This window comes from Globicephala melas, chromosome 17, assembly GCF_963455315.2.
Source record: "Globicephala melas chromosome 17, mGloMel1.2, whole genome shotgun sequence".
Lineage (NCBI taxonomy): Eukaryota > Metazoa > Chordata > Mammalia > Artiodactyla > Delphinidae > Globicephala > Globicephala melas.
Genome location: NC_083330.1, coordinates 79,778,104 through 79,801,671, shown reverse-complemented (window position 1 = coordinate 79,801,671; position 23,568 = coordinate 79,778,104). Strand labels below are relative to the sequence as shown.

General features: G+C 51.8%; 1 protein-coding gene, 1 long non-coding RNA gene and 1 other non-coding gene across 8 annotated transcripts; 1 reads left to right on the top strand and 2 right to left on the bottom strand.

The window, feature by feature from the left end:
- Positions 1 to 1,694: 1,694 nt before the first annotated feature.
- COMMD5 (COMM domain containing 5) lies at positions 1,695 to 23,564 on the bottom strand. Of its 6 annotated transcripts, none has more exons than XM_060287590.2 (2): positions 22,538 to 23,564; positions 1,695 to 6,343 (listed from the first exon to the last, which is right to left on the bottom strand). In XM_060287590.2, the coding sequence occupies exons 1-2, from the start codon at positions 22,635 to 22,637 to the stop codon at positions 5,613 to 5,615; spliced, it is 831 nt and encodes a 276-aa protein (XP_060143573.1). In that variant the 5' UTR covers positions 22,638 to 23,564; the 3' UTR covers positions 1,695 to 5,612. The 6 variants fall into 6 exon arrangements, with proteins under 6 accessions (XP_060143573.1, XP_060143572.1, XP_030732096.1 ...); XM_060287589.2 differs by having other exon boundaries at positions 1,695 to 6,513; positions 22,538 to 22,556; XM_030876236.3 differs by lacking the exon at positions 22,538 to 23,564 and adding an exon at positions 7,454 to 7,596 and having other exon boundaries at positions 1,695 to 6,513.
- TRNAR-CCU (transfer RNA arginine (anticodon CCU)) lies at positions 3,065 to 3,137 on the bottom strand. Its single transcript has one exon. It is a non-coding gene; the product is annotated as a tRNA-Arg (tRNA).
- On the top strand, positions 10,057 to 17,765 carry LOC132593768 (uncharacterized). The gene is made up of 3 exons (XR_009559582.1): positions 10,057 to 10,869; positions 10,978 to 13,713; positions 15,057 to 17,765. It is a non-coding gene; the product is annotated as an uncharacterized lncRNA (long non-coding RNA).
- Positions 23,565 to 23,568: the final 4 nt, after the last annotated feature.

The window sequence follows — 23,568 nt, the reverse complement described above, 5'->3', positions numbered from 1 at the left end:
CCAATTGGTTTTGTACGGCCCTGGAGCTGAGAATGGGTTTTAAATGGTTGGAACAAATTTTGTGATGTGAACTTAAAATCTCAGTGTCCACAGGACATTTTTATTGGAACATGATCATGCCCATTGGTTTAGATGTCTCTGGCTGTTTCTGAGCTACGATGGCAGAACTGAGAATCATTATGACCTGAAAAGCTAAAATACTCTCTGGCCCTTTAGAGAAAAGTTAGCCACTCTCGACGCAGGTGAGAAGGCCACCACTGCTGGCCCGCAAGCCTGTGACCCGCAGTTGGAGGGACCTTCTCAAGCTGGATCACGTCTGCCTCCCCGTACCCACGGTGAGGCCAGAATCTGTGAGCGGCCTGGAGGCTGGTGGCTCTCATCCCCTGGCTCTGTCCAGCCCCAGGAGCCAACAGTCCTGGGAACAGCCTGCTGCCCATCTTCTCCGTCTCATGAAAGCCACTTACCACCTGTATGCTTTGTGTCACTGTTTGCCCATGTGTCCCTCCTTGAGACAGAAACATGAAGGCTCACAAATGAACAACCCAGAGTTTGCAGTATCAGAGCTGTCAAGAGCTCCTCCGAGGGCCGAGGCAGGGCTCTGCGACCCTCTCCTGGCTGAGCAGCTGGAGAAGCGGGGGAAAGGGCTGCCCCACAGCCGCTGTGGGAGGGGCAGCGCCGTCAGGGCCACCACCTCCAGCCTCCTGAGGATGGAGATAATGTTCTGGTCCTGACGTTCCTGACCAGTGACTTAAAAGGCACAGACGGTGCCTTCTGGGAGAGGGGGAGGGAAGCAGGTGAGCGAGCAGAGCTCTACACCCCCACTTGCTGGCTGGGACCCCCGAGGGTGGAGATGGGAGCAGATAGCGCGTGTAGACACGGTGACTTCAAGGGGCCCAGGGCCCTCCCAGTCTGCCGACCCTCCAGGGCGTAGACCAGCAGGGTGGACACACCCACAGGGCTGGGGAGACAGAGCCAGACAGCCCCCGCCAGGAGCACAAGGACAAGGGGGTCTCTGCCGCCTGATGGGCAAAAGGGTGTGCAAATCCTGGTGCTGACTCGCGGGACTCCCAGCCTCAGTCGGAAAAGCACCCCTGGCTGCCAGGACAACCGAGAGGATGCTGGGAGGGTCCCTCGGGAAGGGGGTGTGTGCGTCCCTGCCAGGCACGTGACTTAGAGCCACGGCGTCGCAGCTACGGGGGCCACTCCGTGGCAGCAGAGCCCAGAGCACCTGCTGGGGCACGTCGGCCGGGCTCGGACCCCAGGTCTCCGTTCCTGGTTGCACTGGTCCAATTTCGCTGCGGTAACCGGCAAAACAGACGCCCCCAAGCCCGTGGCCCTCGACCCTAAACGTGTGTCCTCACTCTGGACACAGCAGCTCAGGGCACGGGAGCCGGCACCAAGAGCCTGCCCTGCCACCAGGTTCGCATGCCCACAGAGTCCGCGGACTAAGGACAGATGGGGAGGGAAGGCTGGCGGAGAACGGACTGCCAGCTCCCCCATCAGCTGTGTGTCGTTAGGCAAGACGCAAACCTCTCTGCGCTTAGTCACCCGTGAGGCGGAGAGGCCTCGTGCCTGTGAGTTAATGAGTTAACACGCGCCCGGCAGAGGGCCTGCACCTGGTGGTTCCACCTGTACCTTCTCTGCGCTCGGCTGGGGCCTGGTCGACAGCGTCTAGCCTGTAGGGGGCGCTCGAGGTGGTGCTTTGGGTCGTTAGGGACATAATACCAAGGGCTTTAACGTGATCACATTCTTTTAAAAAAAAACTTTATTCTTCGCTGCGTTGGGTCTTCGTTGCTGCGCGCGGGCTTTCTCTAGTTGTGGAGAGCACGGGCTACTCTTCGTTGTGGCACGTGGGCTTCTCATTGATGTGGCTTCTCTTGTTGCAGAGCACAGGCTCTAGGCAAGCAGGCTTCAGTAGCTGTGGCACTACAGGCTCAGTAGTTGTGGCGCACGGGCTTAGTTGCTCCGCAGCATGTGGGATCTTCCCGGACCAGGGCTCGAACCTGTGTCCCCTGCATTGGCAGGAGGATTCTTAACAACTGTGCCACCAAGGGAAGCCCCTAAAATGATCACATTCTTTTCTTACAACACTGTGTTAAGAAGCCAAAACAAAAGTCCACACATGGAATGATTCAATGGGGAAAGTGGTCACATTCTGCCTCCCCTGTTTCTACTTCTAAACAGTTTTAATATAAAATCCTTCTACCGTTTCCTATTGACATCAATGATTAAAATTTTTTTTATTGAAGTATAGTTGACTTACAATGTTGTGCTAATTTCTTGTGTACAGCAAAGTGATTCAGTTATATTCTTTTTCATATTCTTTTTCATTACAGTTTATCTCGGGATATTGAATATAGTTCCCCGTGCGCTACAGTAGGACCTTGTTGTTTGTCCATTCATTATATACTAGTTTGCATCTGCTCATCCCAGACTCCCAGTCCTTCCCTCCCCCACCCCCACCCCCTTGGCAACCACAAGTCTCTTCTCCATGTGTCTGTTTCATAGATATGTTCATTTGTATCGTATGCATTTTAGATTCCAAACATGTGATATCATATGGTATTTGTCTGACTTCACTTAGTACGATAATCTCTAGTTGCATATCTAGTTGCATAACATCACTGATTTTTTTTTTTTTTTTGGCCGTGTTGGGTCTTCGTTGCTGCGCACGGGCTTTCTCTAGTTGCGGAGAGCAGGGGCTATTCTTCATTGTGGTGCATGGGCTTCTCATTGTGGTGGCTTCTCTTGTTGCGGAGCACGGGCTCTATGTGTGTGGGCTTCAGTAGTTAAAGCATGAGGGCTCAGTAGTTGCGGCACATGGGCTTAGTAGTTGCAGCACATGGGCTTAGTTGCTCCACGGTATGTGTGATCCTCCTGGACCAGGAAACGAACCCGTGTCCCCTGCATGGGCAGGTGGATTCTTAACCACTGCGCCACCAGGGAAGTCCTCACTGTGATTTTTAAAAATATTTATTTGGTTGTGCTGGGTCTTAGTTGCAGCTCGAGGGCTCCTTACTTGTGGCATGCAAACTCTTAGTTGCAGCAAGCATGTGAGATCTAGTTCCCTGACCAGGGATCGAACCTGGGCCCCCTGCATTAGGAGCGCAGAGTCTTAACCACTTAGCCACCAGGAAGGTCCCAACATCAGTGATTTTTTAATCAAGAAAAAAAATGAAACACAGCAGTTGCTCTGGTCTGAATGTTTGTGTCCCCAAACTGTATATGTTGAAATCCTAATGCCCAATGTGAGGGTGTTATGAGGTGGGGCCTTTGGGAGTGCTTCGGTCACGAAGGTGGAGTCCCCCTGATAAGAGACCCCACAGAGAGCTCCCTTGCCCCTTCCTCCACGTGAGGACACAGAAGTCTGCAGCCAGGAAGAGGGCCTCACCCGCCCCTGCTGGCCCCCTGACCTCGGACATCAGTCCTCCGCACTGTGAGAAATCAATGTCTGTTGTCTTATAGGCTGCCCGGTCTGTGGTGCTTTGTTTGTTTTGCCCAAGAGAAACCTGGCACGCCCACCAGGAAGATGCATGTTCTGCTGCCATTAGACAGACCCTCATATCAGGAAGAGTTACATGAACAGAGCTGTGTTAACACAGAGACAGCACAGAGCGTAAATGTCAAGTCTGGTCAAGGCAGTTTCTCCATGACCGTCTATGGGCAAAGGAGCTTTTTGAATCTTTTTACTTTTTTGTTCGTTTTACTTTTTCGGCTTTTCCAAATGTATCATAATGAGCACATGTTCCTGACACATGCCCAGTGGTCGAGGAAGACGTCACAGCACAGTGACTGACAGGAAAGTCTCCATCACTGGTGGAGGCAGATGTGGTGCTCAGCTCACCTGTGCACGTTCTTCTGAGCAGGCCTGGGCAACAGCGAGCACAGCCCGGTCCAGCTCCTGTCCTCAGGGGAGCAGAGCCCAAGGATGCCAGCTGACGCTGAAGGAGACCTGGGGAGTCTGCACTCCTCAGCTGAGCCAAGACGGGGCCCCACCTGCAGCCTGGCCTCTGAAACTCTAGCTCCGAGCGCACAGCAGCACCTTAGGGTGGCCTCCTCTGTGCCCTTGGCCCACACCTAACTTGCTAGGACCCTCACTCAGGGAAAGGCCTTAATTAACCGAGATCATGGGAGTGTTCTGGAAACAGCACAGAGCAAACACTGCCGCTCTTGATGGGTCGTGGCATGGAGCAGGGGGCAGGAAGGGGGCGCCGGGGAAGGGCAGGTGCCAGGTGGGCACCCAAGCTCATTTTCTGTTTTCAGAGGAGGTTCCTGCATGATGCTCGGGCCTATTAATACTACCAGACCTGTGACCTGGTTTCGTGGCAGACCATGGAGGCAGGGACACGCCAGGCCCCTACCTGGGGTGTGGTTATGCTGCAGGGTGCAGGGCTGGCCACGGGCTCTGCACACTCCCACCCTAGAGGCACCCAGGCGAGGCCCCTGCTCCTGTCTCCCCTGCCACCGCCAACTCCACCAGACTCCCAATTCCTACCCTGCTGCCCTAGGCTCTGCTATCAACACAGCATCCAGTGTGATCCTTTGAAAACAACTGTCACATCACACTCATTTCACTCAGAATTGAGCCAAAGCTCTTTGAGAGGCCCTCAGGGCTGCCCCCTGTGCCCTCCACTCACCTTGCCCCCACTCTGCTGCAGCCACGTGGCCTGTGCATCACAGGCTGCTCCCTCCGCCTCGCCTCCTTTAAGTCTTTGCTCAGGTACCATGTCCTCAAGGAGGCGCAACCCATGCCCTGATTTTTTTTTTTTTTTTTTGGCTGTGTCTGGTTTTTGTTGCAGCGTTCAGGCTTCTTTCTAGTTACAGCGCGTGGGCTCCAGAGCACGTGGGCTCTGTAGTTCGCGGCGCGTGGGCTCAGCAGTTGTGGCACGCAGGCTTAGTTGCCCCACGGCATGTGGGATCTTAGTTCCCCGACCAGTGATCGAACCCGCGTCCCCTGCATTGGAAGGATTCTTGACCACTGGGCCACCAGGGAGGTCCCCCCACGACCCAATTTAAAATGACAGCCCAGTTCTCCCACAGCCTTGCCCCCCATCTCCAAAGGCTGCTCTGCCTCCTGCGCCACTTCCCATCCTCCCACGAGCTACACCACTTGTTTGTATTATGCACTTCGTAATGCCTCCCTCGCCCCACTAGAATGCTCTCCATAAGGTCAGGGATTTAAGACAGGGGAATGAAACGTGCACCCTGAAGCACAGGGTTCCCCAAATCACAGGAGCAAGAGCTCAGTCGTTAGGTGGGGGCAGCCTGAGCAACCTCTGTGTCCTCACAAAGGCCTTGGCCTGGACCCCAGACTGTGACTAGACCACACATGGCCACACCGGAGCAGTGGGTGCCCTTACCTGGCAACAAGACCAACTGACAGCTGGGGGGACGGGGCCTGCAGTTTGATGCCTACCCAGGAGAACATATTTTGTGTAGCTGCTTTACTTCCAAAGAAAGGGAAAGACACAGCTGTCTTCTTCACTTAGAGAAATGCACGATTACACTCAAACACTCACTGGAGTGCCTCCTGGGAAGGGCGGCCTTTGCTCTGGAGACACCTGTCTGAGCCAGCTATCCCCGGTGACCAGAAGGGGACTGGCGAGCAAGGCTCAGTCCTGCAGTTTGCGCTCGCACCTCTTCTCCAGGTCGGCCATCTCCTTCAGGACTGTGGCCACACCGAACCGCAACTCCTGGAACTTGGCCGTGGGGACCTCGAAGCGGAGGGCCGACCCATCCGAGAGCTTCAGCTGCATCAGGACGCTTGGCTGCAGGGAGCGGGCCAGGGCGCTGGTGGAGATGGCCACGTCCACCCTCCACCGAAAGTCGGCAACATGGGGCAGCCAGGCCCCCTGCTGCCTGGCCGCAGAGTCAAGGAGAGGCCGCTGGCTCCCAAACACCACACTGGCCAAGTCCACGACCAGGTCTTGGGGGATGCAGAGCTCCTGGAGCTGGTTCTTGAAGGCATCGGGCTTCAGGCTGGCCGGGGGCAGCCGGAGGGCCTGCTGGAGCAGGGTGTGTGTGCCGGCGATCAGGGCACCCAGACGCTCCTCAGGCAGGTCTGCACCAGCCCCGAGGCGCCGCACACCCTCACGGCAGTCTTCCCCCTGCAGGCTGCTGACCACCAGCTTCAGCAACTTTCTGAATGTGCCCCTCTCCAGGTCCCTCAGGAGCTGGGGCATTGCTGCCACCTCTGGAGGCAGCTGGGCGCCCAGGAAACTCATGCAGCCACTGTGACTGTCACCAGGGCGATGCAGGTGTGGAGCTGCAGGACCCATGGCAGACATCGCTGCTTCCTGCTCTTTGACCGGCAGCCCAGGTAGGAGGTCCCAGCAGCAACTGCCTGGAAGGGGGGCGGAAGAGAAGCCCAGTGACTCCCATGTCCTTTGGGCCAGTGAATGAGGACTGATATGGTCTCCACCTCCCAGATGCTGATGGTGTGAACCACTGATGACAGCCAGCATGACGGAAGGTGCCCTGGAAGCAGGTGGCGGAGGGGCCCCTCTCCAGTCCCTGGAAGAGGGGAGGCAGGAGCCAGGAGAAAAGGGAGATGAGGTGGGGAGGAGAGAAGAAAGAGAATCAGGAAACAGGAGAGCAACGTAAGTTCTCCAAATAAATAACGGATTAAAGAATGAGAGAGAAGAAAGGTCCAGAGAACACAAGGACCCAACAGCCACTGCCGCTGCCACTGACCACTCCAAGATCACTCAGCTACTCCACCTCCAAGCCGCACACGGCTCTGCACGAGCGGGTTATCGTTCTCACCCCACCAACAAGGAAATCGAGGCGGAATCAACTGCTCAAGTCAAGGACTAGAACCCAGGCCCGTCCACTCAGAAGTCCCTGCAGGGGGGAGACCAGACGGCGTCCCTTAGGCAGGAAGGGCTGAGGCGCAGGTGTTAAGAGAGGTGGGTGCAGTACCTGGAGAAAAGGGCTGAGACGTCACCTGAAGGACAGCACGACACCCCACACCTGCTTCTGCAGGAGCGCCCGGCCCACCGCAGCCGCGCCAGGTGCCGAGCAGAGCTGTCCCCAAGGCGCCCCCACCCCTGGCCTGCGGGCCTCAGCGCGGCGGGCCCGGGCGCACGGGGAACTCCCCACTGGTTTCCTCGTACCCCACTCTCCCAGGAAGGCCGGGCCCCCTCACCCCGGCTGCCAACGACCACCCACGGGTTTTCTTTCAGGGCCTGGCCAGTATCGGGACAGCCTTCCGCAGCCCCGCCGCCTGCCGCTCAAGCCCCGGTCCCTGGAGGCCAGCGCGCTGCCCTCCGGCCCGGAGGAAGGAGCGCCCCGAGGCGGCCACCCAAGCTCTTCCGAGCCGCCGCCCCGGCCGCGGTCAGTGCCCTGTGGTCCGGTCCCGAGCTGCTGGATCGGCCTCCTGCCTCCAGAGCGTTCGCCGCCTCGCAAGCAGGGCGACCCATACCCATCCCCGCTTCCCGCTGCGCCCCCGTACCTGTCGCGGGGTCCCAAGCGGAGCAGAAAGGCGCTCGCAGCCGGAAGCGCAGCCTGGTTCCCGGAAGCGCGGCCTGGTTCCCGGAAGCGACCTAGAGACCCCCCCTGTCACCTCCGGGGGGCACCTCTAGGACAGCGGGAGGACCCGCCCTCGGTGATCCGCGGCCTGTGGGGCGGGGCCTAGGCCGCCGGGTTGGTCTTACGGGTCCGACCGCGCAGGACGCACCTCCGGTTGTCCTCCGCTCGGATGGCTGATGCCTCGTTTGCACTCGAAAAGCAGGGGGTCTCTGCCGGGGTCTGGGGGCACGGGGGTGGGGGGCCTGGGCCTGGGGGTGGGGGGGTGCCCAGTACAGACCTTGGGCGGGGAGGCTCGCCTGCACAAAAATGCGCGCGAACTTTGCCTCTCAGTTGTTCACTTTGAATAGGTGAATTGATGGGATGTGCATTTATCTCCATAAAGTGGTATTTTAATGTCAGGGCTTCCCTGGTGGCGCAGTTGTTAAGAATCCTCCTGCCAATTCAGGGGACATGGGTTCGAGCCCTGGTCCGGGAATGATCCCACATGCCACGGAGCAACTAAGCCGGTGCGCCACAACCACTAAGCTATTGAGCCTGCGCTCTAGAGCTCACAAGCCACAACTACTGAGCCCCCGTGCCAGAACTACTGAAGCCCACGCGCCTAGAGCCTGTGCTCTTCAACAAGAGAAGCCACAGCAATGAGAAGCCTGTGCACCACAATGAAGAGTAGCCCCTGCTCACCACAACCAGAGAAAAGCCCACGCACAGCAACGAAGACCCAACACAGCCAAAAATAAAATAAAATAAAATTTTAAAAAAGGCTAAAAACAAAACGATACCTTTTCTAAATCCATGTGATCCAAAAGCAAGAAATATCGACTTGTAAAAGATAGCTATAGAAAAACCACAGTACTTGCTTCTGTTTCCATACTTATTAAACAAATTCCAGAGAGTCAGGAGAAAAAGGCAGCCCTTTTCTTCCATTTATCCTGAATTTTGTTCTCTTTTTGCCCATTTCCCTCCCATAAAATATCCAGGGGCTTCCCTTTCCCTTACTACCTTCTTCAACTTCTATTACCTAGAAGCTTGAAGAAACCAGCCTATCACTAAGTCCAATTTTCTGACCATTAATTTATGAGCTTTTAGCAAATAACTTGTCCTTTAATAATTGTAAGTCAGAATTTTAAAAATCAAATTAAATGTTCAACTTAAGCTAGACAAAAAATACCAAACCTAAAGGAAGTAGAAAGAAATAATAAAGAGAAAATGAACTGGGACTTTCCTGGTGGTGCAGTGGTTAAGAATCCGCCTGCCAATGCAGGGGACACGGGTTCAAGCCCCGGTCTGGGAAGATCCCACGTGCCGCGGAGCAACCAAGCCCTGCCGCCACACAACTACTGAGCCTGTGCTCTAGAGCCTGCGTGCCTAGAGCCCGTGATCCGCAACAGGAGAGGCCACCGCAATGAGAAGCCCATGCACCACAACAAAGAGTAGCTCCCACTCACCGCAACTAGAGAAAGCCCATGCGCAGCAACGAGGACCCAACACAGCCAAAATAAATAAATAAATAAATAAATAAATAAATAAATAAATAAATAAATAAAAACAGGGAATTCCTTGGCAGTCCAGTGGTTAGAACTTGGCACTTTCACTGTCGGCAGGGTTCAGTCCCTGGTGGGGGAACTAAGATCCCTCAGTGGTGCGCCAAAAAAAAAAAAGGAAACAGAGTGGATGAATAAAACCAAAAGCAGATTCTTTGAAAAAGACACCAAAAGCACATGACAAAACAAAACTAGAAATATTGGACCACATTAAAATTAAGAACTTTTGTGCTGCAAATGATACTATCAAGACAGTGAAAAGACAACGCACGGAAATGTGAAAATATTCGAAAACCATATATTTGAAATAAGGGACTTGTATCCAGAACACAAAAATAACTCTCACAATTCAACAGTAAAATGATAAATAATTTAAAAATTGGAAGAGAATTTGAATAGGTATTTGGGCAAAAAATATATACAGATGGTCCACAAGCACGTGAAAAGATGCTCAACATAATTAGCTCTCAGGGATATGCAAGTCACAACCACAAGGAGATACGCCTCGCCGGGCCTAGACGGACAGTAACTGGAGTCAACTAGGGCTGGAGACTCGAGCCCTCAAGGGCCGCAGTCCCAGCGGATGCAGGATGAGACCGTAAATCGGACCGGAACCCTGGGAAAGTTTGACACGTGCTCGAGAAGTCAGCCTGGAGATACAGGATTTTCGTTCGCACTGAGCTGCGTTCTGAGGGGCTTTCCCTAGACCGAGCATATCGCGGAAGCCGCCTGGGCCACCGCCACCTCCGCCTCCGCAGGCCCAGCTGCCCCTAGCTGAGGGGACCTCAGTCACATCCGCCCTTAACCAACATCAGACGGCTGCCCCCACGCCTCGCGGAGACCCGGGCGCCCCCAAGAGGCCGAGCCCACCCGCGGGACTGGCCGCACCGCCGGAAGTAGTCCCGGGGCGGGGCCTGCGCGTACGCCCTCGAGTCCCTCTAGGACGCAGGGAAGACCTTCGACTCTATGGTTCTCGGCGTCCCGCCCTCCTCGGTCCGCTGTGGCAGAGGGGCTGGGGAAACCGAGGGCTGGAGAGCGGGGTTCCGGGCGGGGCTCCGGCGGTTCTCTTTCAGCCCTTGACTTGGGGATCGCTAGGGCCCAGCATCGTAAGCAGTGGCGGCTGCCGCAGGGTGGAGGCGACTTGGCCCCAGGGGACCTTCCCCTGCGATCGGTCCAGCGGAGGCGGGCACAGGGCTGCTTATTGGCTGGTGAGGCGGGCGGCCGACGGGAGTCGGCTAACGAGGCCTCCCGGGTGGGCCGGGTTCCGAGTGCAGGGCCTGCCGAGCGTAAAGGAGTCGCGCGGGCTGCGATACAATTGTAGGCGTAGGACGGTCGCTGACTCCACTGAGGCACTTGATCACCCAACTTGAAGAGGCCCTGGTCCCCTGGGGCTTGTTAAGTTCTGCGCAGATGATGAGGGAGGCGGCACCCTGGGGTCTGAGGACTGTAGGGACGGTCCTTGGTGGCGGGAACCCTCATGGATCAGCTGGGGTCTGTGGAGAGTCAGAACTACTTCTGGTAGCCCTTGGGAGGGCTTCTCGGTGGCTGTGGTTAAAGATAAAATCACAGCACGAGCCGAGGAGCTTAAGTCAGAACCTGGGTCTTGTCACTAACTGAAGGAAACAGTTATCTCCTAAGCACTCAGAGCTCATAGAGATATTGCTGCCTGTTGGGCGTGAACCTGGTAAAATCCACGTGATGAGGACAGTATCTGACATTCATTGAGTACCTGCCACGTGCCAGGTTGTGCTGAGTGCCCCGCACGCACCAGGCAGGTATTAACATCACCATCTTACAGGTAAGAAGACTAAGGTTGGAGGTTACACAGATTGTCTATGACTGCATACTAAGTGAATTCAGATCCATCTGTCCGGCCCCAAACCCATGCTTCTGTTATTCCCCCCAGGGACTCACAGTGGGTGCAGTTGGGCTTCTGTGAGGACAGATGAGAGACTGCAGGTGTGCTACCGAATAGTTTGGAGTCACTCTAAAGCTTCATCAACCCTAAACTTACTTCCCAAGAGGGCAAGAGAAATGACTTTAACTCAGCAGAAACTTGTTCACTCATTAGAGAAAGTCTGAGGAAACCTCCATTCCGCTTAGACTCCAAGCCTCAGAGGAAAAAAGAAAATGGACACGTGAAGATCCGGATGTGTGCAGACGCCACCCAGGCACTGTCTGGGAGACCTGTGGCCGGACAGCCGAGGGCAGTGACCACATCTGTAGTCTGATCCCTACAATGGGGATGGAAACAGCAGCTGTCAGCGCTTGGAGCCACTGAAATTTGAATCTTAAGACCCACTCCCAGATCTCCCAGCTTCCCCTGAAACTTGTGTTCAAAGAGGGCTGCATTCCTGGCAGCAGCACTGGTACCACTGACAACGGATGGGCCCTTGGTGAGTTCCCCTGTGCCCTGGCTCTCTGCTCTTCTGTGTCCACTTCCTGGAGGACAGGGCACCTGGTCTCAGCACCAGGGCAAACCTGAGGAGCAGACCAGGGTTGGTGAGCCTGTCTCTGGACAGCCTCCCTCTGGCTCCCTAACCACAGGGGCCCCACTCCGCCACAAGCTGCACGAGAGCTTCTCTACCCTCAAATCCTACGTGAAGGAAATGGATCATGAGGTTTGGGTGATCAAGAAACTGATTTACAATCTCTGAGGAACAGAGAAGCCTCTATATTACGCCCGGGAGACAGGTGAGATGAGCCTCACCGAGCACCTCTCCGGATCCCACACAGTCCTCATTCCTGGATGGCCTGAAGATTAACTCTGAAGCCCTCCTTGACGATGCCTCGCTCCTCAAAACCTGCAAACCCTCCACGGCCTCCAGGACAGAGCCCATAGTCTCCAGGAGACAAAAAGCCAGGCCCTGCCAGCTCCAGAGTCACATTCCCATCTTTGCTACATTGCACCTTTGCTTGTGCCGCTTCTGTCCCCTTGTGCCGTCATCCCACCGTCTGCAAGGCAGTTCCAGTCCTCCTTCATCAAGCCTTCCTGGCCTCTACCACTGCCTCCACCGCACTCCTGTGTTACCCCCAACAGGACCCGAGGAAGCACCAGACAGGCTGCGTCTCCCTCTCCCCACGAGGAGCCCACAGTTGAGGACAGGACTCAGAAATCCCCCTTCCCGTTCCCTTCTTGACCTGTGTGAGGCAACACCTTGCTCCTCCCCCCAGGCCTGACAATGGGGAGCCCCTGGGCCGGCACCCTGCTGGCCTTCATCCGCACCTCCCGACTTCTGAAGACCCGGTGTTCCTGGCTCGGCCTGGTGGGAAGGAGGTCTGGGTGGCTGTGCCTCACACCTGTTCCTCTCAGGCCTTCCTCCTTTCCCCTTGGATTGGGTCAACTTGGGAAATCTGATCCAAAACTTTTTTTTCTCATTAAACCTTGTTTTAATGGGTCTCAAAATTCTGTGACAGAGTTTTGGTCCAGTTGTTTCCATTAAAAAGTTCTGATTTGGGGACTTCCCTGGTGGTCCAGTGGCTAAGACTCCGCACTCCCAATGCAGGGGACCCAGGTTCGATCCCTGGTCAAGGAACTAGATCCCACATGCCGCAACGAAGAACCCGTGTGCCGCAGCTAGGACCCAGCACAGCCAAATAAATATTAAGAAAAAAGTGGTTCTGATTTTAAAAACTAGTAACTTGAAACTGCCATGCAACACCCCTGCAACAACGGTCCACAAAACATTCTCTTTTTCTTCTGAAGATTTTATGATGCATTGTTCTCATTAGCCAGTCTTTTACTATTAAACCAAAATGGCCAATTGAGACTGTCCTGAGACCGTTCTTCCACCACAGGCTAAGAGTTGGTGGCAGGTATTAGGGACAATACAGTTGACCCTTGAACAACACAGGTTTGAACTGTGGGTCCACTTATATGCAGCTTTTTTTTTTCCAATAAAAAAATCTAGGGTTGTTGAATCTGCAGATACGGAACTAAAGTTATACTCGGATCTTCAACTGCGTGGAGAGTTAGTGCCCCTAATCCCCACGTGGCTCAAGGGTTAAGTGTATTCGTTTAGCCTTCTGAACTTTCCTGCCAGCTCCAGTACAGCAGACTTCTCGCCTACTGCTTTGATGACACTCACAGCTGCTGTCCATCTCATGTCACAAATACCAAAATGGCCCAGAGAAGGATCGTCAGAGAAGCTCTCAACACACATGGGCTTGCTGGGGACCATTTCAACGAACGAAGCGTCACGAGGTTTCAAGAATCTGGGGCCATCTTCCAGACTCTTCCCAGAACAGTGATCAACATTCTTCACCTTAGTAGACTTGCAAGCAGCAGATGCCCAGCCAGTGTTGACACAGCCTGGATGACTCAGGATAGTCACCTGGGCTGTGAAGCCAGCCACCTGCGTTGCTGGATCATTTTTGCTGTTGCCACGATGAGCAACTTTAACAGACACGTTCTTGACGCTGAAGTCCACACTCCCCAAGAAGAGCTTCACTCAAAGCTACCACTGTGCACGTGGACAAAGGTGACCACTCCGCTGGGTTTGAGAACCCCCATCTCCTCTCATCCCACAGGCTTGGTGCCAATGCACTAATTGTGTGGATGTGCTGGAGCGGTGGACGCGAGGGCTTGTCAGCTGGACGGGCTGTGGGCAGCTCGGTTCCACTGCACTGCCACCTCTACCAGGTATAGGGGGCTCAGTGGAGCCCATCTTGTTAATACCTGCAGTTAGTGGTGTCACACCAGTGTGTAAGCCAGAGGGCCTGCTCAGGGAGGGGTCTGCCCATTCTTGGAGACAGAAGCAACAACAACCAGGACAGCACAGACAGCCTGAGATGCGCCTGTGGTCATGTTTTCAATAATGTCTCTGTGTCCTGGGGCGTCACTGATGGTCACAGAATGCTGGCTGGTCTTGGGTCTCCCCAGGGAGGCCGGTGGGGACATGGCGCTCATGCTGAGCTTGAAGCCACGTAGGGGAGCCCTTCCCGTCCCCACAGGCTCCCTCCCCACCCCCCACAGTTCTCCACGGCTCCTTTGTTACTCCCACCATAGCTGAGAGGCAGACAGCCAGGAGAGGTGGACGCACCTGAGCTCCGTATCCAGCGACGACGACGTCTTTTCCTTGCCCGTTTAAGCTTGGGCTTAGTGGTGTTTTTTATTTATTTATTTTTTGTAAGGAAATGGAGATCCATTTTTTTGGTTTGCTTTGTTTTTATAAATTTATTTATTTATTTTTGGCTGCATTGGGTCTTCATTGCTGCACATGGGCTTTCTCTAGTTTTGGCGAGCGGGGGCTACTCTTTGTTGCAGTGCATGGGCTTCTCATCGCGGTGGCCTCTCTTGTTGCGGAGCATGGGCTCTAGGTGAGCGGGCTTCAGCAGCTGTGGCTCGCGGGCTCTAGAGCGCAGGCTCAGTAGTTGTGGCACACGGGCTTAGTTGCTCCGTGGCATGTGGGATCTTCCCAGACAAGGGCTCGAATCTGTGTCCCCTGCATTGGCAGGCGGATTCTTACCCACTGCACCACGAGGGAAGCCCTAGTGGTGGTTTTTAAACGCCTGTGTCTGGGAGCAAATCCACTGTGGAAAAAGCCGGAAACTTTTCAACAACCATTTTATGTAAACAACCAACTATTCCGTTATACCTACAGTTTGAAATTCACGGTGGCTTTCTAGCCTTTATTTTCTACTGTAAGGACCTCATTATATACGTCATTACCATTAATTACTTCGGGGAGGATTGAGCTGCACGTGCACATTCTTTCACAGATTTTAGAATGCGGCGTTTGCTGCAGCCAGCGATCCACTTGACTGTGGAGGCGGGGTAACTCCCCTTTTGCATGCTTCCAGATTTTAGAAACTTAGTACAGAAATGTAGGAAGCTGTCAGCTGCTCTCCATTTGCGCAGCCCAAACCCAACGCAGCCAAAAGTAAATTAAAATAAATAAATAAATAAAAATAAATCTTCTCTAGTGAGGTATCCGTTCACATCTTTTGCCTGACTGTCCCTTCTCTTTGTCCCTTTCCTCACAGCAGGAGACCCAAAGGGAGCATTGGGATGGATTATGGGCTCGTGTTTTCCGGCTAGAGGAGACAAGTGGATGACACTGAATGATGGGGTTTGGCGGAGGGCAATGGAGAGGAGGACCCGGACGTGTGTCCAGCAGCCTCCCAGCCTCTCGGGCCACCTTGGCCCCTCCCACCTGGACTGGACCCAGAGATGAGTGCCCAGGGCTCCTTGGGGGGAGTCCCACCTTCTGTTCCCCAGGGTTACTAGCCGGAGCGCAGGCAATGGCTCGGGACACTTGTGGACCCACGTCTGTGTTCAGGGAAGCCGGACAGTTTGGTGGGCACAGCTGCTCAATGAGGTCATGTCCTCAGGTGTGTCCAGGGCAGGGACTGGCTCCCAGGACCTGTGCACTGTCCAGGACGTCTGCCTGCGCCTTAGGTCTGCGATCATCCGACCGCAAGGAGTGGGGGCCCTGGGTGTTGCTCACCGTGAGGAGGAGACCCAGCTGGGAGGACACAGAGTTGGCTCACAAAGAGGGCAGGAGGCTGTCCTGGAAGCCTTGGACCCCTCTGTCCCCAGGACTTTCTCTCCTCTCTATCTCTCTGTGGAGGCTGGCTCCTCTGCTTCTCCACGTGGGGCCCCTCACCCTGGCACTCAGTGCATTGTCTGTGTCACTAGCCCTTGCAGGGACAGGCACCTGCCGCTCAGCTGTACAGAGGCTCAGAGAGCCTGCAGCACCCTGTCCAGTCAGCATGGCCTGGGGGAGGCTCCAGGACAGGCACATGGACCAGTGTGGAGGTCCCTCAAGGCAGCAAGTACCTGTCTAACTGTAAACTCCCCTCATATAGGATGTAACGGGTACAAGAAAGGCTCTGGTCACGGGCAGAGGGGGCATTCTGGGTGCCTGCCCTTGCCGGATGCTCCCTGTTAAACAAACACCCCCCCCACCCAGTTCTTGCCATGGGTGGCCCTGCTCTGCGGGAGACATGATGCCCTTAGACCAGAGTGCAGGCAGAGGCAAAGCCAGCTGTATTCCCATCTGCAGGGGAAGCCAGTGATCTGTGAGGTGGCCAGGTCTCAAAGAACAGAAGAATCAAATGTACAGAGAAAAGCAGATGGAGAAATGGGTCCGCGGGTCCGTGGATTCGCGCAGCATTGCTGCAGTTAGTGCTGGTCCCCGGAGCCTTCTTCTCCTGAAACCCAAATGGGCTGCGTGTGGCAAAGATTTCTTGAATATGACACCAAAGCACACACAACGAAAGCAAAAATAGGTAAATTGGACTACATCAGACAAACTTTCTGTGCATCAAAGGGCACAATCAAGAGAGTGAAAAGGCAACCCACAGAATTGGAGAAAATATTTACAGATCTTATATCTGATAAGAGGTTAATATCCAAAATATATTAAGAACTCCAACTCAACAACAACAACAAAATAAATACCAGATTTAAAAATGGGCAAAGGGTCTTCCCTGGTGGCGCAGTGGTTGAGAGTCCGCCTGCCGATGCAGGGGATACAGGTTCGTGCCCCGGTCCGGGAAGATCCCACATGCCGCGAAGCAACTAGGCCTGCTGCCACAACTACTGAGCTGCGCGCCAAGAGCCCGTGCTCCGCAACAAGAGAAGCTAACACAATGAGAAGGCTGGCACCGCAACAAAGAGTAGCCCCCGCTCGCCACAACTAAAGAAAGCCCGCGCACAGCAACGAAGACCCAATGCAGCCAAAAATAAATAAATTTATAAAAAGACCCAAAAAAACTACCATTTGATCCAGCAATCCCATCTCTGGGTATATACCCAAAAGAACTGAAAGACGGATCTCAAAGAGATATTTGCACACCCATGTTCATAGCAGCATTATTCATAATAGTGAAGAGGTAGAAGCAACCCAAGTGTCCATCGACGAATGGATAAACAAAATGTGGTGTGTATATATAACGGAATATTACTCAGCCTTAAAACAGAAGAAATTCTGACACATGCTACAACATAGATGACCCTGGAGGACATTATGTTGAGTGAAATAAGTCAGTCACAAAAAGACAAATACAAATACATTCCACTTATATGAGGTATCTAAAGTAATCAAATTCATAAAAATGGAAAGTAGAGTGGTGGTTGCCAGTGGCTGACGGGAGGGAGGAATAAGAAGTTGTTTAATGGGCAGAGAGGTTTAGTTTTGCAAGATCTGGATCTGGAGCGCTGTTGCACAACATTATGAATATACTTACCACTACTGAGCCGTTCACTTAAAGATGATTAAGACGGTAATTTTATGGTGTGTGTGTGTGTGTGTTACCACAATTTAAACAAAGACTGGCCATGTCAAGAGTCTGTGAGGATGTGCAGGAAATGAAACCCTCATCACTGCTGGTGGGGATGGAAAGTGGTGCAGCTACGTGGAAAATGGTTTGGAGGCTTCATAAGAAGTCCAACATACACCTCGCATATGAGCCATCCATTCTACTCCTAGATGTTTCCCCTAGGAGAAAAGGATTCCATTTACACCAAATTCTAGAAAATGAAACTGACCTAATAGGTAGTGACAGAAAGCAGAGTTCCCTGGAGATGGGGTGGGGGAGGGTAAGAGGGCGGATTCATTGGGGCCTGCAAGACTGGGGAAGTGCCGGCCACGTTCACTGTCTTGATTGTGGTAATTCTTTCACAGATGTGAAATTAAACAATACATCAAAGCTTATCAGCAAATTGTACCCTTTAAATTTGTGTGGTTTATTGTATGGCAATTATATCTCAATGAAAGTTAAAAATATTTTAAAAAATGAGTCAGCCTGTCTTATTTTCCAGGCAGCAAAGTCAAAGGAGGTCTGAAGGCTGTTTGACGTCTCAGCAACCAGCCTCCTGCAGGGGAGAAAAAAGAGCGGGTCGGGGCGCGTCCACCCCTCTCCTCTAAACTCCCTAGGACGCGTGGGGCTGAGCCCCTGGTCCTATCAGCGGACTGCTGGGCGACCTTGGCCAAGTTTCTCAACTCTGTGCTCAGCGTCTCCACCCGGAAGAGAGAATGATGACAGTACCTACCGTAAAGGAAAAATTATACCAAGCCTGGTGTGCCGAGGCAGCTTCCTTGGGGAATAAAGAGCGTCCCTGATAGAACACCTAAGCAATTTCTGATGAGCTGTAAGCGGATTAAGGTGGAAACCAGTTACCACCAACCCAGGGGACCATCGGCCTGTCCCTGCTCGTGGGCAGAGCCCCAGACCTGGCACAGAGCCCACTGCAGGTGGGGAGCGGCCCTCGGACTGGAGGGAAGGGATCTGATTGGGTTTGACAGCCCAGAGCCAGCTAGGGAGAGGGGCCCCTGAGGGAGTGAGCCGTGGGGGCGTGGCCCCGGTGAAGTCCACGGGGGCGTGGTCAGGGCGGAGCGTCGAGGAGCTTAAGAGGCTGTCTCCTGGGGGCGCGTCCTTGGGCAAGGGGCGTGGCCCGGGAAGGTGTGACTGGGATCTGAGGAACGCGGCGAAGCCAGGGTCCCGAGTGAGGCACGGTCAAGGAAGGGGCGAGGAGGGTGTTGGGGGCGTGACCGGGTGCAGGGGCGGTCGTGAGGGGCGTGGTTAGGAGGCCGGAGCGGGTCCCAGCGGGTCCACGCTGTCCCGCCTGTGCTCGGGCCCTCGGGGCGCCAGGCCGCTGTTCCCACGCCGCTGCCCAGCCGGGACGGAGCCAGAGGTGATGCTGGAGCACTCTGACTTCCTGGCCCCGTCCTGCAGGGGCGAGTGGGAAGAAAAGGGGTCCTCAGTGGGATTGCGTGCGGCCGGGCAGCGGAGGGGAGGCGGCGCCTTTGCACGCAGGCCCCGGGCCCTTTCCTGTCTGGAGCAGGCGATTCTCCTCGTTTATCAACGTGTCCCTGACTCCGCAGCTCTTCCTTTCCATCACGTAGGTGCAGGTGTTTTATACGCGTCCTTAATATGTTTTTTCCTTGTAAAATATGCACTGTTGTGTGGTGTATGTGACTTAATTTACATGTTGTGCTATAAAGCCCACTTCACTTAATTTTTTACGCAGCGCCTTGTTTTTAGGATCTTCTCTTGTTCTCCATACCTCTGGTTCTTTGTCCCTGACTGCTGCGTAGCACTGTCAGTCTGCGCGTCTGTCCCTGATGATGGACACCTAAGTTGCCTCTTATTCCCCATCACTGCAAATCACGTAGTGCTGCGTATCTTTTTACCTGGTCCCTAGGAATGAAAATTCCTCTGGATTATCTATCCAAGAACGGGTTGCTTGTTCATAAGGTATCTGCACGCTTAATTTCACTGACTACCGCTAGGTTGCCCTTCAGAGCTGCTGAGTACATTTACACTCCCGGTAGCCGTGCCTGAGAGTTCCCAATTCACTACACCCTCCCCAACACTAAGTGTTACACAGTGTTCTTATTTCTGCCAATCAGATGCATATCATGGTTGTTTCAATTTGTCCTTAATGGATTCCTAGTGAGTTTCATGATCTCCTCAAATAACATGTGGGCTTTCCCCCTTCGTGAATTGTCTTTTCATATGTATATGTTTTTTGTTTTTGTTTCTGGCCTATGTTGCTATTGGAGTTCCTGTTTTTTGTTTTGTTTCGTTGTTGATATGCAAGAGCTCTTGTATATTCTAGATACCAATCTCTTGTCAGATTTAGACTGCAAATGTCTTCTGCTAGTCCATCATCTATTAATTTTAACTGTGCTGTCATCTGTTTAGTAGAAATTAAATCAGAGGTAGTCAAATTAGTTAATTTTTTACCTTGTGGCTTGTAGTTTTGTGGTTTTAATAAGTCTTTACCTTCTCCAAGGTCATAAAGATTCACCTCTATTTTTTTTAGAAGTATTTCAGTTTTACTTTCTTCTACTTTTCATATTTATGTGGATAATCTACTGGGAACCCAATTTTATACATATTAGATGTGGATCCAGCTTCATGTTTCTTCAAATAATTCCTCAACAAAGAATACATTAAATAATCAATCTTTCCCCATTACTTTTTATACATTAGTGAGATTCTGAATTCTTTTTTCTGTTCTATTGGTCCATTTGTGTTCCTGAGCCTATCAAGTACCATTGCTTTGGAGTAGATCCTAACATCTGGTAGAGTACCTGCCTGCTGTATGTCCTCCTTCAAAACTGAACTAGCTATTTGTAGACTTTTATTCTTCCATGTATATCTAAAAAATATGTTTTTCACATTCCTCAAAAAATCTTACTAGAACTAGATTATTAATATTTTGGTTTTTTAGACCACTTTAGTGAGCATTGACATCTTTACAGTGTTATGCCTTCTGGTCCATGAACATTGTATGTTTCTCCATTTATTTAGGCTTTCTTTTAAGATACTTTCATAGAGTTTTTATGTGTCCTCTATAAAGGTTTTGTATATGTTTAATTAGCTTAATGCCTACATGGTTTATAGCTTCCGTTGGTGTTGTGAAGGGCATCTCACTTTCCATCATATTTTGCAGTTGGTGGTTTCTCATCTGTAGAGAACCATTGTTGGGTTTTGTGAGCAGATCTTACTGAACTCACTGATTCTAATACTTTGTTGATTCTGTATATTTTCTGTGTAGAATTTCATATTATCTTCAATTTTTGAGACTTCAGGTTATTCTCTTCTAATCCTTAGGCTCCTTTTTTTCTTTTATTGTTGCATCGGCTGAGTACACCCGCCTCCACCCACCAACACCCACCAAGAAAGGCATCCTTTCTTGCTCCTGACCTTAAAGGGTTTGTATCCAAAGATTCTCTGTTGAAAATAATTTGTGTGGGATTTTGGAATATAGCCTTTATCAGGTTAATAAAGTTTCCTTTGTAGTCTCAGTTAAAAATTTTTTGATCATAAAGAGATGCTGACTTTTATCAACAATTGAGAGGAGGTGATTTTATCCTTAGTCTGATGATATGCTAAATTACACGGATAGATTTTTCTGATGTTATCCTTACATTCTTTTTTAAAATTATTTATTTATTTATTTTTGGCTGTGTTGGGTCTTCGTTGCTGCCCACGGGCTTTCTCTAGTTGTGGCGGGCAGGGGCTACTCTTCGTTGCGGTGTGTGGGCTTCTCATTGCGGTGGCTTCTCTTGTTGCGGAGTACCGGCTCTAGGCACACAGGCTTTGGTAGTTGTAGCTCATGGGCTCAGTAGTTGTGGCTCGCGGGCTCTAGCAGGCTCAGTAGTTGTGGCACACGGGCTTAGTTGCTCCGCGGTATGTGGGATCTTCCCGGACCAGGGCTCAAACCCATGTCCCCTGCAATCGGCAGGCAGATTCTTAACCACTGCACCACCAGGGAAGTCCCTATCCTTACATTCTTGTATATCCTTAAGCATTCTGTGTTTTTGTATGTTGGCATTCAGTTAACAATTTTTATGTACGAATTCCACATCTATGTTTTCAATAATTTATTATTTATTTATAAATTTATCCCAAACTACTAATGTAGTTAATTTATCCCAGACTACTAATGTAGCCCTCCTCACCTTCCCCTTTGGTAACCATAAGATTGTTTTCTATATCTGTGAGTCTGTTTCTGTTTTGTGAATAAGTTCATTTGTATCTTTAAAAACATATTTATTTATTGGCCATGCCACATGGCTTGTGGCTAAGTTCACCGACCAGGGATTGAACCCGGGACACAGCAGTGAAATCGCCAGGTTCTAACCATTGGACGGCCAGGGAATTCCCTGTATCATTTTTTTAGATTGCACAAATAAGTGATATCATATGATATTTGTCTTTCTCTGTCTGACTTACTTCACTTAGTATGATAATCTCTGGGTCCATCCATGTTGCTGCAAATGGCATCACTTCGTTCTTTTTTATAGCTGAATAATATTCCATTGTATATATGTATCACATCTTTATCCATTCATCCCAAATTAGTAGTGTGGGATTAACAGATACACACTACTATAAATAAAATAGGTAAACAACAAGGACCTACTGTGTAGCACAAGGAACTATACTCAATATCTTGTGATATTGGAAAAGAATCTGAAAAAAATATGTATAACTGAATCACTTTGCTATACAATTGAAACTAACAACGTTGTAAATTAACTATACTTCAATAAAAGACAAAATAAAACCAACAAACAAAAACAATATTATGGTGAGGTTCAGGTAAGTCTTTTGTGAAGCATGGCCACCAGGGGACCCAAGGACCTGGGAGGGATAAGTGGAGTTAAAGGAGGCATTTTGTTTCTATAACGAGAAATATCAGTGGCTTTGTATGCTCATGCAAATAATAAAACAGAGAGAGACAAACAGATGATGCAGGAGAGGAGACAGATAAACAAAATCTTTGAGAATGCAAGAGGCAGTGGGTCCCAGTTCATCAGAGGAGGGCCTGCCTTGTATAGGAGCAGGGAAACTGCCTGCCCATTTTCAGGAGGGCAGGTGAAGGGCAGGGATAGATATGGGCGGGCCTTTGGGTTTGGTGATAAGAAGTTTTGTTCTCATCTGGGAGGCTGAACTAGAGAGGCCTAAGAAATTCCTATGCTCACTTTGGGGAACGGGAGACTTACCCTCTGGAGAAAAATCACAAGATTGCCAAGGAGCGTGAAGTGCTCCTTCTAAGTTTAAAGCGAAGCCAGCCAGCACAGGTCTGTGATGCTTCTGCAGCATTCATGATGGAGAATGGTGGGGTTCCTCCAGACTGGGCTTTCTCAAGTGTGCACAACGGAGAGGGAGCTAGAGACGGGAGAGCAGAGACCATTTTTCCTGTGTATGCGAGTGCAGTGTGAGGATGGGCCAAAAGGGAAGTCAAAGAGTGGTGACGAGTCCCGATCAGAGCCGGAGGCAAAGCACTGCAGCAGCGGCGCACTGAGGGAGTGAGCTGCAGGCCGGAAGCGGAACTCAACTGAGCGCTTCTGAGCTTGAGCTTTCAGCCCTTTGCAGTTCCTTGTGCGAATGGGATCCGGGCTGTGGCCACGGAGTGGTGTGGGCTTCTCTGTTTTGTTGTGGGAGTTTCAGGCTGGTTAGCTTCCATTTATATCGACATGCATGTCAAATACTACAACTTCTGGAAATGAATACTGTATAGGTAATAATAATTTTTAAAAGCCTGAAGAGCAGGCTAAACGCAGATTAGAAAACGCTAAATAGAACAACAGTAAAGCTTAACTGAGCAATTACCAAGAGTTAAGATGACAGAGCAAAAAGAGAGAAAATCGTAGAGACACGGAGGACACAGGCCGTCCAGTTTAGCTTGACAGATACATAGGGAGAACCTATAAGAATGGAGGAGAGCCAATATTTTAAGAGACAGTGGCTGATAACTTTCCAGAATCGAGGAAAAGTGAAATCTTTTCCAGGAAGTCCAACATGGTTTGAGTAGGTAAAATTACACCAAATCCACACCGACACGTAGGAAATGTCAACTGCACCGCACCGAAGGGGCTCGGAAGAATCTCAGGAGCGATCTGACAGGCATCGTCGGCCGTGGTGCGGACCGCGGGGCTGGAGGGAGCGCTTCGGCATCACCTGGCCAGCAGCCGCCCCTCTCCGCCCGTCGCACCCAGGGCCCCGGGTGACCCGGGCCGGGGTCGCCCCTCTT

What these genes read in the sequence shown, in the direction of transcription:
- COMMD5 (XM_060287589.2), bottom strand. Translation starts at nt 6,464, where the DNA reads ATGCTGGCTGTCATCAGTGGTTCACACCATCAGCATCTGGGAGGTGGA.